General features: G+C 38.3%; 2 protein-coding genes across 6 annotated transcripts; both read right to left on the bottom strand.

Annotated features, from left to right (window-relative positions):
- Window positions 1-603: 603 nt before the first annotated feature.
- Window positions 604-5,427, bottom strand: LOC110758248 (uncharacterized). 5 transcript variants are annotated; one of them, XM_021960052.2, is made up of 7 exons: window positions 4,742-5,427; window positions 2,873-3,382; window positions 2,591-2,740; window positions 1,996-2,103; window positions 1,855-1,929; window positions 1,329-1,759; window positions 604-1,217 (listed from the first exon to the last, which is right to left on the bottom strand). In XM_021960052.2, the coding sequence occupies exons 1-7, from the start codon at window positions 5,103-5,105 to the stop codon at window positions 606-608; spliced, it is 2,250 nt and encodes a 749-aa protein (XP_021815744.2). In that variant the 5' UTR covers window positions 5,106-5,427; the 3' UTR covers window positions 604-605. The 5 variants fall into 5 exon arrangements, with proteins under 5 accessions (XP_021815744.2, XP_088107212.1, XP_088107211.1 ...); XM_088251086.1 differs by having other exon boundaries at window positions 1,855-1,902; XM_088251085.1 differs by having other exon boundaries at window positions 1,855-2,103.
- A 2,866-nt stretch (window positions 5,428-8,293) lies between these two features.
- LOC110744592 (uncharacterized) lies at window positions 8,294-15,210 on the bottom strand. Its single transcript, XM_088250679.1, has 6 exons — window positions 13,367-15,210; window positions 12,894-13,290; window positions 12,222-12,797; window positions 8,763-8,991; window positions 8,441-8,679; window positions 8,294-8,305 (listed from the first exon to the last, which is right to left on the bottom strand). The coding sequence occupies exons 1-6, from the start codon at window positions 15,208-15,210 to the stop codon at window positions 8,294-8,296; spliced, it is 3,297 nt and encodes a 1,098-aa protein (XP_088106805.1).
- Window positions 15,211-15,848: the final 638 nt, after the last annotated feature.

The following is a 15,848-nucleotide window of genomic DNA, read 5'->3' as shown; positions in this document are numbered from 1 at the left end:
TTTTCATCTTTTTCATTATTTACTTAATCTCAATTTATTTTACTTGCTTAATTAGATTTTAATCATCATAATTCTCTTATCGTTTAATTCAAATATAATTAGAAATAAATCACTCTACTGTTTAATAGATTAACTTGATCCCTGTTGGAACGATACTCTATTTACTACTATACTAATTTGAGCGATATTGTCCACTTGCAATTAATCACATCATTAGGAGTTTTATAATTTGTTAAGAAAAGTGCGGCAAATATAATCTTCAGACAAACCCACTTGTATATTAATTTGATGTTAAATACTTTATAACTTGGATTCATGAACGTTATGTGGGTAAAGCTAAACATTAACCCTACCACATTACACTATTATCAAGCTAAACAAGCCTTTTCTTTACATAATTCATAAAACATTCAAACAAAAACGTATGCATCAAACAAAGTTAATTATAAGGATGGTTTTATTTGAACGAAATAGTTATATATAGAAACACACACATACATTGTCTTTTCGTTACATGTTTCATAAAAACTTTTTAAAAGTGACAAAGCCAAAGACGAACATCATATGACATTAGAAGACAAACATCACATCACATAATCAGGATTTTATTCCCAAGCTCTGCATTTCTTATCAAATATTCCTCTTCCATAGGTAAACATAAAAATGTCAAGAAAGAGGGGGAATTGCATCCACACAAACGAGCTTATTGGAACGCTAGCAAGCAAAATGATTGGAATAGATACCCATGATTCTCCCTCAAGCATAATAAAAAGAGTTGAAGAAAAAGCAACCATCATGGTGGCGATAGATAAAAAAAGGGTGAAAAGGCCTAATATCATTTTTGTGGGTAAAGACCAGAGGAAATCGTCTTCTGCATAACGTGATGTGAGAATTCCCAAGAATATCATCACTGATGTCGTCGAAGAAAAGAGTGATATAGAATCTGAAATTGTAAAAACCCTAAATAACTTCTTTCTTAAGAAAATGGGAAAACCTGTATCTTGATTGCTTCCACCAGGAACTGTAAATGCAGCTGCAAACATAATGGTAACAATGAGGGCACCTACGACTGTGCAAGAAGTTGCTGTCCCTTTCATTGACTCTTCTCCTTCCTTCACCAATTCTTTGTGGTTCTTAGTGAATAGTTCTCGTGCTGTTATTTTCTCGGTATAATTTATAGTTTCTAAGGCCTGAAGGGGTAAAATACTCTCCACCTCCTACATTTCATTAAGAAAACTCACATCACATATATAGCCTATAGGTTTATGTAACAAAGTAATTGTTGACATATAAGATTACATATATGTAATCAAGTGAGAAAATCTGACCTTGAACCAATGTAGCTCTCTTTGCATTTGCAAAGCTGCACCTTGAATATGATTAAGATGGGCAGATAAACTCCCTGCTGCATGTAGGATAGTATTGTTAGACCTATCTGCACTCCTTAAGATAATAGTCCTGTCATATTCACTGAGCCCATATATAAGATTAAAAACTTTTTCTTGACGACATTCAACGGCATAAAGAAATATTGATCTGCCTCTTTCATCCATCTTCATCAGTGGGAATCTTGGATTCGCCTTACACATCTCCTTAATAAACTCCACTTGTCCTCGTTCTACAGCTCGGAGGATTGCGCTTTTCACAAAGGCAGTTTGCTTCGAGTCAAGATTTCTATTTTTTACCACGTTACACATGAGCCGTAGAACTTCAAGAATTCGGTCATGGTGCAATCTCATTTCATGCAAGTCATTGATTCCTAGGTTAACAGTAAAAAAAAAATATTAATCTACAACGTATTACAAAAGTGAGAATTAAACCAAGAATCAATAATGTTGGATGTAGCTAGCGTACCTAACAGTTTGAGAAGATTCTTAACAACTCCTTGGAAGAAACCCGTAACTGTTTTGCGAAATCCGTAGATGTTGGCTAAACAAAAACAAAAATGTAACAAAGGATGCAATATTGAAAACCAAGAAGAAAATGGTAACGTACCTGAGGAAATGAGATCCCTTCGATTTCTTTTGTCATCTTCTAGTTCTTCAAAATTTACACAAACATCAGAGTTGATAGGAGCATGTTGAGGTTGTTGTACGTGTATATCTAAAGAGAAAGCAACACAATCCAATCAATACATTTTCCTACTTCTCTGAAGTAGTATTATTCTATATATATATATGTGTGTGTGTGTGAATTCAGACACTGTCTTGTGAACAATGAAAGTTAATGAATATGCAGACTTGCACTCCTTCGTATATACATAATAAATCAAATCAGAAGGAAACAAAAAAAATAGAAAGCTCTTGTAAGGATCATTTTGTATTAATGTAATTAATATATATATTTTTTTAGTCTCAATTTGATTATCCTACAAAGGAGATCAAATCATACATATATTTAGTTGGTACATCTCGCTATATATATAACTTTAACATGAAAAATTTAGTTTGATACTACGAAGAGAAGAGAGACGAGAGAAGAGAGAAGAGAATAATCTCGCTATATATATAACTTTAAAATGAAAAATTTAGTTTGATACTACGAAGAGAAGAGAGACGAGAGAAGAGAGAAGAGAATACAAAATACTAACTGTTATAGATCCAACGTTGCCAAAATCTGAGGGGAACCCCACTTGGAAATGCCGAATGCAAACCAGCCAGTGCATTTAGAGGGGAGTGCCCGGAGTAATATTCAGTAAGGACCAATTTTGGGCAATGCTGAAGTAAATCCCATCCAATATCTATAGTATAGTTGGTTCATCATATAAGTAGCCACAAATCAACATATACTATAATTGGTTATATATATATATATATATATATATATATATATATATATATATATATATATATCAAAATGGTGTCAAAATTACCAAATTTATTTCTGTCGACAAGGGACTCGGAAATAAGTTCAGCACCATCGCGGCCATTATTGTCTTCAGTCAAAACATGGATTGGAGTGCGACTATAGAGAAAGCGAGCTATTTCGCAGTGGCCCAAAATACAAGCGAATAAAACTGGAGTCATACTTGTTGCGTTGGGAAAACGCATGGTAACTAAATTCTCGTTCTTTTTAACCATGCTGGCAACTATTTTGGCCATGCCTTTACACAAAGCAGTGAAAAAAGCTGTGAAACCAAAGTCGTCTTCAATTTCCAAGTCCTGTTCTGTCATCAGCTTCAACAACTCTTCCACAATGTCTAACTGCTTCCTCTCGATTGCCTCGTGAAGAGCTGTCCCACCGCTTGATGAACCTCTATGTGTTAGTGACTCAGGGTGTCGATCAATAAACTCCTTGGCAGCATTCCAATCACCACGCTCCAAACTATCGTACAAAGGATCATACTTCACATCCCTCTCACAAAAATAAAAATTATCCCATCCTGTTTAAATTAAATATATCAAAACATATTTCTATAAAATAAAATAAAAATACCCTTTTCCCGTTGACTTCAAGCCAAAACCAGAAAGATCAAAGGGTTTAAGTGCTAGATTAACCCTTGAACCAGATGCGTAGGCTACAATCCCCTGAAGGTGGAGGCGAAGACATCGATATGGTGGAAGAGTGCCAATTTGGGCTTTATTATTGTTTCAACTTCTGAAAGGATTGGGATGGGTTTGAACTTTGATCGATGCGTTTTTCTCATTGGATGGTTAGAAAGCCAGAGGAAGAAGATGAAGAGTACATTAAAAACAAAGTTTTCTTTTCAATGTTTGTTTTATTATTAAGAAGTATGGGACAGTTGGCGAAATATTAAGAAAGAAACAAGAAGGCAGGAAAATTGAACTCTTTCCCGTTAGCTTATATATATATATATATATATATATATATATATATATATACAGAAATTCTCTTATGCGGACATCCGGACGTTATTATCGTGCGGACGCAGTGTATTTTGTACTACCCATCTCTGTTTTCCTGCCTGTTTACAATAGGATCCGCACGATAATAACGTGCGGACATCCGGATAAGAGAATAACTGTATATATATATATATATATATATATATATATTATATATACTAATGCTACGTATCTAACATCCCGTTTAAGCTACAATGATCTGACGCCAACCCAAAGTTTTGTTTTTCCTGTTTCTCTCTCTCTTTTTTTTTTTGTGAGTTACATCGATATGGGGAGGGGGGATTACAACAAACCTACTAGTTGGGGGGTTTCGAACCTCAGCCCTTTGGGCTGGAGGCCAACCACCTTACCATCATGATAAAGACCCATTGGCCTCTGTCTCTCTCTTTTATCATTCCTTATTTTGACAAAGAGATATATGCGTATCTGTGGCATCACTTTCACAGCTAGACTTTACTATAAAATAAATATCGCGCAATATTATATATTATTATACCTATTTTGTGAGCATGGTTGATTGGAGAATGAAAACTAGTAAACAAAATAAAAGAAGAACAGAAGGCAACAGAAAATAAAAGAAGAAAAGAATCCAACAAACAAACCTCAAAATTCAAAACTGAAAAAACCCACCGAAGAAATAAAACCAGCAATATACATGCAGTAATTAAGGAGTCCATAAAATTAATTGCTGCTGGAGGGTAAAACGGGCATTATAAAATTTTGAGGATGAGACCCAAAACAATCATCAGTTGCGGAGCCATGATTTTATTTTAATATGCGGGAGGGCAACATATAAATATATTTTTTAAAAATTAAATCTTTCAACCTTAACATCATACATGAAGAAGAAAACATAAAATCCAGTATGATTATACCTTCTTCAGAATCAGAAGGCTTTAGCTCTTCAGAATCAGAAGGCTTTAGCTCTTCAGAATCCGAAGGCTTTAGCTCTTCAGCCAACATATCCCAGGCAGCTTTGGCTGTGGTAATGCCCTTGATTATAGGGTAAGTATCATCCCCGCAACACGTCCGGATTGCAAGTAAAGCCTTGGCATTATTCTTCCTCCAAGCCCTAAACTCAGCCTCACCATCTTCTGGTTTTGGTGGTTCAGTGGCTGCTTCCACAACGTCCCAAACATCTTCAGCTAACAGGTACACTTTCATCTGGAAACTCCAATCTTCATAGTTATGACGGTTAAGAAGTTGAAGATTAGCAATCGTGGAAACTGTAGCTGCCATGTTCAATCTCTGCGGAGCTAGAGCTAGCTTGTAAATTCCCTACTATATCTATATGTGCGCTTACACTATATATAGGCAAACTTACTTCTGAACTGATCTATAGACAACAAATCAGTAAAAACCAAAAAACATGACAAATCAGCAATTAAAAAGAACTTGACAAAACCTCAGGCATGTGTGAACGTAGTAATTAAAGACATTCAGCAAAAAAGTAATGTAGTAAAGAGAGTTCCAATTCCAATGCAGGAAATTTCGTCGAGTTTAGAGCATCTTCAATGCTTTGGTGTAACTAATAAGCACATGAACCACATTTAGAGCTAGACTGGCCAATGTATACTCGACCCATACTTTTACCTTAATTTATAGTAATTTATATTATTGTTTGTATTAGAAAAATACAATTAAAAAGCAAAATTCCACTAATGGTGATTATTCCAAACAAACAATACTCTAACAAATACAAATACAAATACATATCACTACTTCAAATTTCCTAGCTAATAGACTACACTGCATAGGCATCAAGAAAATTAAAAAACGATGTCATTATGGTATTAAGCATCAGATGGAAAAAAAAAAAGATATTGTTAGGTACCTAAAGACTTCGCCACTTAAAACTACTGATGCCTTTTATAGTGTGTACATATATATATATATATACAATCTAATTGTGATGCCTATTACAAAATTTTAGCATTAGCATCCTAGAATGCCGATGCTATTGAATATATTTTTCTTTAGCAGGATTTTTAGCTCTTCTTTCCCAGTGAAAATTTCACGAGGCATCGGTATGTGATAGTAAAAGGCATAGATTTTTCCCCGATGTCTATTAGCCTTTTTGTAGTAGTGTATATTTTCTTCTTGGTGCACTACATATTCTCTTTTTCTTTGCTATTTGAACATTTGCATCTTAATCTAGCCGAGCTAGTGTCGTGTCAGGTCTTACTTCATCGAGCCGCATTGGTGTGTCGTGCTCAGACCAATCCGAACCGTTTGACATCTCTAGAACCGTACAAGAGGTTGATGTCTCTTTCATTGATCTTTCTCCTTCCTTCAACAATTCTTTATTGGTTCTTAGTAAATAAATGACGTGTTGTCATGCCATTTATATGATTTACAACGTCAAGAACCTTGAGAGAGGTACCATTTTTGTACACCTCCTGCATTTCATCGAATAGAAATGCAAAGATGTAACCGAAGCAATTACAACTGTGATAATCTCCTAAATCCTTGACTACTTTATATGATACTCTCATATCGGTCTTCTAAGTACCAAATATAAATAACATGTGAAGACAATAATTATTTTTGTTACAATAGAGAAAGTATGTATATAGGGAGAAACTACTACTACATTTTAGCGTTTGCGCGACGAATCAAAAATAGTCGCGCAAAGAACAAATCTGTCGCGGAAACAATAGCGCGACAGATATATCGTCGCGCAAAATCAGTCGCGCAAATACCGTCACGCTAGACTTTGCGCGACAAAACTATAAAATATCATCGCGCAATACCCTTCGTTGCGCCAATAGTTCAGGGACGACAAACAATCCGTCGCTCAATATTTTGCGCGACGAGAGTACAGGCGTTGCAGCAACTACGCGCGACGACACTTCAATCCGTCGCAAATATTTTTTGCGCGACGAATTAACAGACGTTGCATGAACATAATGCGACGACATATATTCGTCGCGCAAACAATATTTGCGCGATAAATATTTCGTCGTTGCAAATACCTTGTGCGATGAATAAGGATCGTGACTCAAACCCTTGCGCGACAATGATTTATTTGTCGCATTTTCTTTAGGGGACAAATACGTCCGTTGCGCAAACCGAGGATTATATTCGTTTACGATATATTTTTATGGTTTTTTTATTTTTTAAAACGTGATTTGCGCGACGGGTCAATTTTTCGTCGCGCAAATATTAGTAATTAATTTTTTTTTTTAATTTATGTGAAAAAAAAGAATTTTGATTTATTTTATTTTTATAATTAAATCAAATTGCAATTGAAAAATGTAATGAAGAGAAAATAGTTTTTTAAAACATAATATAAATGTATAATATACAAGAGAAATATTTAAAATGTAATTAAGAAAGTAAAAAACTAATTAAACAATGTAGCTAAATCTACTTCCTCGTCTGGCAAATGCGGCTCGGAGGTCTGGACATTGGGGACAGGGGCAGAGGTTTGGTGGCCATGCGCAGAGGTGGACGGGGGAACAAAAGATGGTACGGGAACGCCGGACTGGGCCATTGACTGTATAATCTGAGCCATCTGTGCCATCTGGGTTTCAAGCTGGGCCACCTTTGCTGTCAAAACACTATTTGACTGCGACGATGAACGGGATCTAGGTTCCCGCCGCCGGGCATTCCCCATCCCTCGACAGTATGTCCCTGGCCGCCTCCCTAGAGTCTGATCCAAGGTGTCCGTCAAGATCTGAAACCCTGCATCCTGTGGAGGAGCCACAGACTCGAGCGGCGTATCGGGAGGAAGCTGGGAGGCGGACTCCTGAAGAACCAACTGGCTCTTCTCAATCATGGTCGTCTGTTTAACATAACATAAAATATAAATAAAAACATTTATATAATAACTATGAAACTTGAACGCGTAAAATAATCATTAAAATTAAAGAGTACTTACATGAAGGGACTCCGCCAACTCATTCCCAGGTCGAACATAAACGTCGCCGAAGACGTCAATCTCTGGGAATTTGGACCCCTCCTAAATTGAACAAGAGTATAAAAATGTTAGTACAAAAAAAAAAAAGAAATTAACATTAATGACATATTAAAAATTAAATAAAAACAACTTATTATTACCCGACGTCGCGCATCCATCCTATAGGAGAAGGGCCTGGAACCTGAATGATGGAGAAGAGCCTTCTTCTCCCTATTGCCCTTATTTGCTTTAGCCATCTTCTGTTATACAAAAATTAAAACGTATTATTTGAAATTGAAATGAAATATTAAAAAATGACATAAATCATTAGTAAGAAACGTGTAATAATTTTGAACTTAATATAAAAAATACCACATAATCAGCCTCCTGAAAATGACCACAGAGCCACTGCCAACTATCCTCCCGCCCCTCAAGCTCCTTCGGGCAACCCTCCTGAAGAGCAACCTGCGGATCATCAAATGCCTGAAAGTGGTGGTGCAGGTCGCTCTTCCACTGCTTGTACCTATCAGCGAAGAGTCTGTTGATGTACCCCAACAACTCATCGTTGACATTCTCTAAATTGTAATTCATCTACAATAAAATAATTACATACATTAAATATTTAAAATATATAAAATTGGAAGGAAAAACAATTAAAATGTAAGATACATACCGACAGGTGTCCATGCATCTCGTTATGCACCGCATCAGGCATGGCCTTCCAAGACTTCCATTTCATCGGACAATAGGTCCGAACGACTGCACCAACATCGTGCGCCAATGAGCTATGTTGGTCTGCCGTTGGGGCAGCCCGATGACGATCGTCGTATCTGATGTTGATACGAGAGTTGTTCACCCGGGTGACCTTCGATGTAGCCAACTGGCGACACGGTCCCCGGGTGTTCTTCTTGGCTGCAAAGAAATATGAAATTAATGTTAGTTTAATTTGACTAAAATATTGGTACGAAACATATGTAGTTGAAGGAAATCTTTACCTGGTCCGCTCGAAGTGGCGTCGGTGGTGCTGGAAAGCCGATGACGCCGCCTGGCGCTCATTGGTTGCGCCACTGATGACTCTGATGACGCCGGCGCATGGGGGGCACTGGGACCCACTGGCAAGTCGGGCAACTGTGGTGGGCCAGAGGCCGGTGACATCATAGTCGGGGGAGGCAAACTACGTGAAGGTTGCACCGGCTTATGACTTCTGCTGATTAGGTTTGACATCTTGCAATAAAAACAAGCACCAAAGTTTAAAAAAAATAGTTACTGTAATACACCAATCTAATAACAAATATAACATTTATTTCATTTCATTTAAAATAGAGTCAACGTCTAATAACAAATATAACAAATATAACAAATAAAACAAATAAAATATAACAAAAATATAAAACATTCTTCATTAATTATAAAACATAAAAATTATTCCAATTTAGGGTCATTATATAAACTAAGCTAACAAACATACAAATAAATCAAATTTACCAATATAAACTAAGCATATTTTAACAATATTACAAATTTAATTAACGCATATATGTTGGCGTACGGTTTGCGATTTCCGAGTATCCGGGACTCCAATCCACAATCCGTTGAATCCTATATGATCCTAGACATACAAGGTACATCATACATGAGTTTGAGTTTCATCCAATGGTCCGAACAAATCAAACCGTTAAATCGTACAATAGGCGAAATCCATTCGAGGCTGAAACGGTATCCAAATTGGAAACCGAACACACCTACACGCTCATGACAACTAGTGGATCGCATTGGGACACAATGTGATTTTGCTATAGTTCCATAGCGCTGCCACACGCGGCAGCAGCGCATGTATGTGAAAAAGCGATAACGATCGCCGGAAAAATCTCAAAATTAAGGGCCAATATTCCTACCCTAGGTTCAGGACATCGAATAGAGGCAGTTTTCTTCTCGGACCTGGGCCAAAAAATGGCCGGAAGTGGCCGGAATTTCATCCCGAAATCCGGCCAAAATCTTAGTTACAAAATTAGACAACGTACGCTACAAATTTAACAAATCCTATCCAACCATCAGCTAGACAATAAAAAATAGGGGGAAATGCATACCTCAGTCGTCAGATTTGGAGGCCGGAGGAGGGAGAACGAAGCCGGAGATATTCGCCCAAAACCGGATAAATTCCCGCCGGTTTCTCGAACCCAATCGTCGCGGCGGCGGCTCGGAAAGGTCTGAGTCCGTTGGCGGTGATCGCCCGGTCGTTAATGTGGAAAGTTGAGGTGGTGGCCGGAGGAGAGAGAGAGAGAGAGAGAGAGAGAGAGAGAGAGAGAGAGAGAGAGAGAGAGAGAGAGAGAGAGAGAGAGAAGAGACAGCGGCGGCAAGAATGAACCAGAAGGTCTGAAACTGTCGAATTATTATCAGACCTTTGCGCGACGAAATATAAAGTATTCGTCGCGCAAAACAGTAAAGTGTCTAAACGGTGCGTTTTCGATTAAAATTTTCGCACAAAACTGAAAATATTAACTTTGCGCTACGAAATAAACTCCCATCGTCGCGCAACGTCGTTGCAGTAGCGGCAATTGAACCGCCAAAAATTTCACCACCTTACGCGACGGGGACAAAATTTTCCGTCGCGTAAACATCATACCCTAAACCCTAAACCCTAAACCCTAAACCCTGAACCCTGAACTCTGAACCCTGATCACATAAAACCCTAAACGACATCATCCCATTGCGCGACGAATAAAGTTGTGTTCGTCGCATATACATGTTTTGCGCGACGACAGTTACCCGTCGCGCAATTTCTTCTATAAAATTTGAAACAAATTGTTTTCATAGCATACACATTCTACGAAACTAGTTTCAACGATCCAACCGTCAAACGTATTTGCTTATACTTAGAGATCGTATACACCAAAAATGGGGGAAAAAAAACGTGTAGAGATCAAGTAACGGGACAAAAGTTTTCGACGGTTATAATGGAAAAATCACGATTTAACGGTCAATTTTACTCTGATTTCGATAATTTTTTACGGATACAATCCTTCACCCAACTTGAATTCAATGACAGTATTTGATCTTCATTTCAAATTATTTACACTAGTGGATATCACAAAATCTTATGTTCTACTTAACAAGTTTATATATAAACTTTTAATAGTTAGTGACTATACTGTGTGAATCATATACGCATTATAGAAAACTTTTTTCATCGATCCAACCGTCACACTTGTTTGTTTCTACTTAGAGATCGTATACGCCGAAAATCGAAAAAAAAAAAAGGTATGTAGATTGCGTAACGGGACAAAAGTTTTCAACGGTTATAAAGGAAAAATCACGATTTAACGGTCAATTTTACCCCGATTTCGAAGATTTTTTACGGATACACTCCTTCACCCTATATGTATCCAATGACAGAGTTTGATCTTCATTTCAAATTATTTATACTAGTGAATACTGAGTTAAAATTCCTAAGTGTCATGTATAGAAATATTTTTTAAAAAATTAAAGTGGTTTACGCGACGAAGTGAAATATTTCGCCTGTAAATAGTTTGCACGACAATTATTTTTCGTCGCGCAAACATTTTTGTGTCGAGTTATTCGTCATGTCGTCGCGCAAAGATCAGTTTTAAATTTTTTCCTGACACTTGTGTTTTTTGGGAAAATTAACCTTGCGAGACGAAACATATCGTCGCGCAAGGGTTACTATAACGACGCTGGTGTTGTCCATCGCGCAAAAGACACTTCGAAACTATTCCCGGACACTTGTAAATTTTTTTGGACAATTATTCTTGCGAGACGGAGATAATCGTCGCGCAAATGGGTTTGGGCGACGCTATTAGATGTTTTCGTCGCGCAAAATTTTGTTTTATTTTAAAAAAATTAAATTGATATTTAGTGTAAATATTTGTTGATACTATATTCGTATTTACTATATATGCAAAAGATGATCACAACTTGTTTTAGGGGACGTGATAAAGCATATATTTATATGGTTTGGATATCATATATTTATATGATAAAGCATATAATTGTCATAGAAAACTTTATATTTTTTCATACTATATTTGTATTTTGTTATACCTTTATTCATTTGTCTTTTTACAAAACTCTATGCAAATATATGACGTTAATTAGGAAAAGTTACTGACACAAAGAGAAAACATGTACATTTCATTAAATTACAAATAAATTACATTATTCATCAGATGAACATGTACATGTCGTTAAATTACAAATAAATTACATTATTCATCAGATGAACTATAATAACCTTCGTTATCATCACTATCATGACTATCCGTCTCCCAATCCTCTTCCTCCTCCTCTTCCTCCGCCTCCTCCATAAGTACATCATCGTCGTTGTCGTCCCCCATGGTTGGATCGTATCGTGGAAGATCACCGAGGTCAATTGTAATTGACTGAATCGGTATTTCTCTTGAAGACACTCCGTCAATCTGAAATGGTTCTTGAACAACATTTGTATCGAAAAGTGTATGTGCATCATTTTCCATGGAAGAGTCTAAACGTTGGTCAACGACGTCGACGTCGTTGTCCGATGGGTCTAGTTCTGGTATATCATACACATTCCTCTGATCCATATGCTGAACCACTTTCCAATCGTTCCCCGCTTTAGGGTCATTTAGATACACAACTTGTTTTGCCATGTTTGCCAAAATGTAAGGGTCGTCATCATACCAAGTTCTGCTCATGTTCACAGATAGTAACCCATGATCGATTTTAATACTTCCCTGCCTATTTGGGTTCGTATCAAACCATCGACACTTAAACATGATCACTTGGTATCGGTCTTTGTAAAGCAATTGCACGACAGTTGTGAGTTTGCCATAGAAATCAATGTCTGTACTTTCCCCTCCACCTGGAACATGGACACCGCTGTTTTGCGTACACAACTTGTCATCTCGTGCATGACCTAAAAACTTGACGCCGTTAACATGGCAACCTGAGAACAATTCTGCTCGGAGTGGGCCGAATGCCAAGTTATATAACTCTTCACTGTAAGTGGGGGAATTCTCTGATTTCAACTTATTCACCTAATATTATAAAAAAATACCGAAATAGGTTAGTTTGGAAAAATGTAATAGCACAATATATATATATATATGAATTAGAAAACACTTATAACTTACATATTCCAAAAACCATTGTGGAAACAATTCACGGTGTTTCTTGGAATACAAATGTGATGGATGTTCTCGCTTCATCATTTCTTCATGTTCATCTAAGTATGCCAATATCTCATCACAATTGTTCAATACGAACCAATGAGCTACCTCCATGTCATTTCTGGAAAACGATTCTCCTCGTACAGGATCTCCAAAGGGTCGTGCGCTTTGGGCAAAAACAGAAAGTTGCTCATTTCTCAGACCTCCGTCATTATTGCGCTGAGGTCGATTGAAAGCCGTGTCCACATCCTTTAAATACATTCCACAGAAAGTAAGCGCCTCATATTGAACCCAAGCCCCTACAATTGATCCTTCGGGCTTCGCTCTGTTGCGTACGCTTTTTTTCAGCTCTCCGAGTAGCCTGCCAAAATAAACCGAAATTAGCAAGTAGTAAGCATGAGATAATGATGCATACACAAATGATGATGATTATATACCTTTCTATTGGATACATCCAGCGATAGTTGACTGGACCAGCAAGCAATGCCTCTTCTGGCAAGTGAACCATCACGTGAATCATACTCGTGAAGAAAGCCGGAGGGAATATCATCTCAAACTTGCATAAGACTTGGACAATGTCTTGGCGCAACTGATCAATGTCTGTCTTTCGCAACGTTTTTGCCGTCAGTTGGGAAAAAAATCTGGACAACAATATGATTGGCTTGACTACATCTTCCGGCAATAGGTGTCGAATCCCCACAGGAAGTAAGCGTTGCATAAACACATGACAGTCGTGACTCTTGAGTCCAGTAAATTTACCCCCGTCAACCCTCACGCAACGTGCGATATTAGAAGCATACCCGTCAGGAAACTTTACAGACGATACGAACTGTAGAAACTCTTTGTTGTCATTCGGTTTCATGGAAAAAAATGAAAGATCCCGTATAGCTTTATCACTGCCCCTTTTCAGCCATAAACCCTTTCGTATGCCCATTCTTTCCAAATCAAGACGCCCTTTCGGAGTGTCCTTTGTCTTGCCCTTGATATCTAGAATCGTTCCCATCAATGTGTCAAACACATTTTTCTCAACATGCATAACGTCGAGATTGTGCCTCAATTTTAGTTTCAACCAATATGGGAGCTCAAAAAACATAGACTTGTGCGTCCAGTTCATATGTGTAGCAGGTCTGGTCCGACTAACTGTTTTCCCAAACGGAGCAAAATCCAAATGGTTAAGCTGTTCTAAGATCTGATCACCGGACCATTCTCTAGGTTTTGCGCGACGCTCTTTGTTCCCGTCGAACTCTATATCCTTCTCCTGCCACTCGTGGTCCCATGGCAACCATCTTCGATGCCCAAGGTAACACACTTTTCCAGCGTGCCAACCGGAAGTTACATCTTCCTTGCATACAGGGCATGCCATATAACCCTTTGTGCTCCACCCCGAAACCATTGCATATGCGGGAAAATCATTCACAGTCCACATAACTGCCGCCCGCAAAGTGAACATCTTCTTAGTAGATTTATCGTACGTGCGCACCCCGTTTGTCCATAAATCTTTGAGCTCATCAACCAACGGCCTTAAGTACACATCGATTGACCTGCCAGGATCCTCAGTTATCAAAACAGTCATCATCATGTACTCTTTTCTCATGCATTTCCAAGGGGGCAAATTATATGGAAATACGAAAATCGGCCAAGTGCTGTGGTGTTGGTTTAGAACCCCGTACGGATTGAAACCGTCAGTCGCAAGTCCCAACCTCACATTTCGGGGATCAGCAGCAAACTCGGGGAACGTTCGATCGAAATCTTTCCATGCCTCCCCATCTGCAGGATGCCGCATCACATCGTCGTCTACCCGTTTTTCCTTATGCCATCTCATGTCTGTGGCAGTATGCGTCGACATATACAATCGCTGCAACCTTGGTTTCAGGGGCAGATAACGCATGACTTTTTGTGGAATCTTACTCATTCTATTCTGAGATGTCTGTTTGAACCTCGATTCATTGCATATAGGGCATGTATCCAACGTTTCATACTCTTTATAGAATAACATGCAATTATTTTTGCAAGCGTGGATCTTTTCATAACCCAATCCAAGACCACTCAACATCTTCTGTGCCTGTCTGTGATCTTTCGGCAAACAATTGTCTGTTGGAAGCATTTTCTTGAAAACCCCCAAAAAGTAATCGAAACACAAGTTCGACATACGATACTTTATTTTCCCGTGCATTAGCTCCACAATCGCCGTCAAAACGGAAAAGCGCTCGCACCCCGGGTATAACTCCTGGTTGGCATTTCTTAACAGGTTTTCATACTGTTCGAACTCTGCACTGTCCATTGGTGTAGGCACATCATCTTCTCCTTCCTGAGTGCTGCTGGTCGATGCAAATGGAAAAGCATCATGTATAATATCCCTGACTTGTTCATTAGGATCCACAATAGGTTCAACATTGTCCATTCTTGTGGCCCCTGAAGACGAAGCGATGTCTACTTGTTCCCCGTGATGGTTCCAAGTGCTGTATGTCTCAATCATTCCATTTCTTACTAAATGAAATCGAACATGTTCAATTGTCTTCCACAACATGTTGTTACACCTCCTGCAAGGACACCGGATTCTAGTTGCACCTGGGTTGTGTGTCCGTGCAAAGTCAATAAAATCCTCGATTTCATCCAAGTATTCGCATGCGCACCTATCCGGGTTTTGTATCCACCTCCTGCTCATCTTTCCTGGAACCACAATCACAATACAACAATCATGTTGTATTCGTACAAAATCTTTCCTTATGCCTCCGGTAAGGGCCCTATCCCATTCGGAAATGCATAGCCATGTCATGTAATTTACAGCTACATGAGATTAGATTTCGACGTGGATAAATTTCGGCAGCATCTCGGTACAGTTCTTGAGGTGTACCGTAGATATAAAATACCTACGTACCACCCGAAGAACGTACCGAGACGACACCGAAATCTCCACAA

Source organism: Prunus avium, chromosome 3, assembly GCF_965620075.1.
Source record: "Prunus avium chromosome 3, drPruAviu1.hap1.1, whole genome shotgun sequence".
Classification (NCBI taxonomy): Eukaryota; Viridiplantae; Streptophyta; class Magnoliopsida; order Rosales; family Rosaceae; genus Prunus; species Prunus avium.
Note: the sequence above shows the minus strand (reverse complement) of the source record. Positions and strands in the feature narration are given on the sequence as shown.

Coding starts and splice junctions, on each gene's coding strand:
- LOC110758248 (XM_088251085.1), bottom strand. CDS start 5,105: ATGGCAGCTACAGTTTCCACGATTGCTAATCTTCAACTTCTTAACCGT. Junction 3,383..4,741: donor GCCTTCTGATTCTGAAGAAG/GTATAATCATAC, acceptor TAATTTAAACAG/GATGGGATAATTTTTATTTT. Junction 1,218..1,328: donor GAGAGCTACATTGGTTCAAG/GTCAGATTTTCT, acceptor AATGAAATGTAG/GAGGTGGAGAGTATTTTACC.
- LOC110744592 (XM_088250679.1), bottom strand. CDS start 15,210: ATGGACAGTGCAGAGTTCGAACAGTATGAAAACCTGTTAAGAAATGCC. Junction 8,992..12,221: donor ATACACTTTTCGATACAAAT/GTTGTTCAAGAA, acceptor TTTTATTGCAAG/ATGTCAAACCTAATCAGCAG. Junction 8,680..8,762: donor CGCCACTTCGAGCGGACCAG/GTAAAGATTTCC, acceptor ATTTCTTTGCAG/CCAAGAAGAACACCCGGGGA.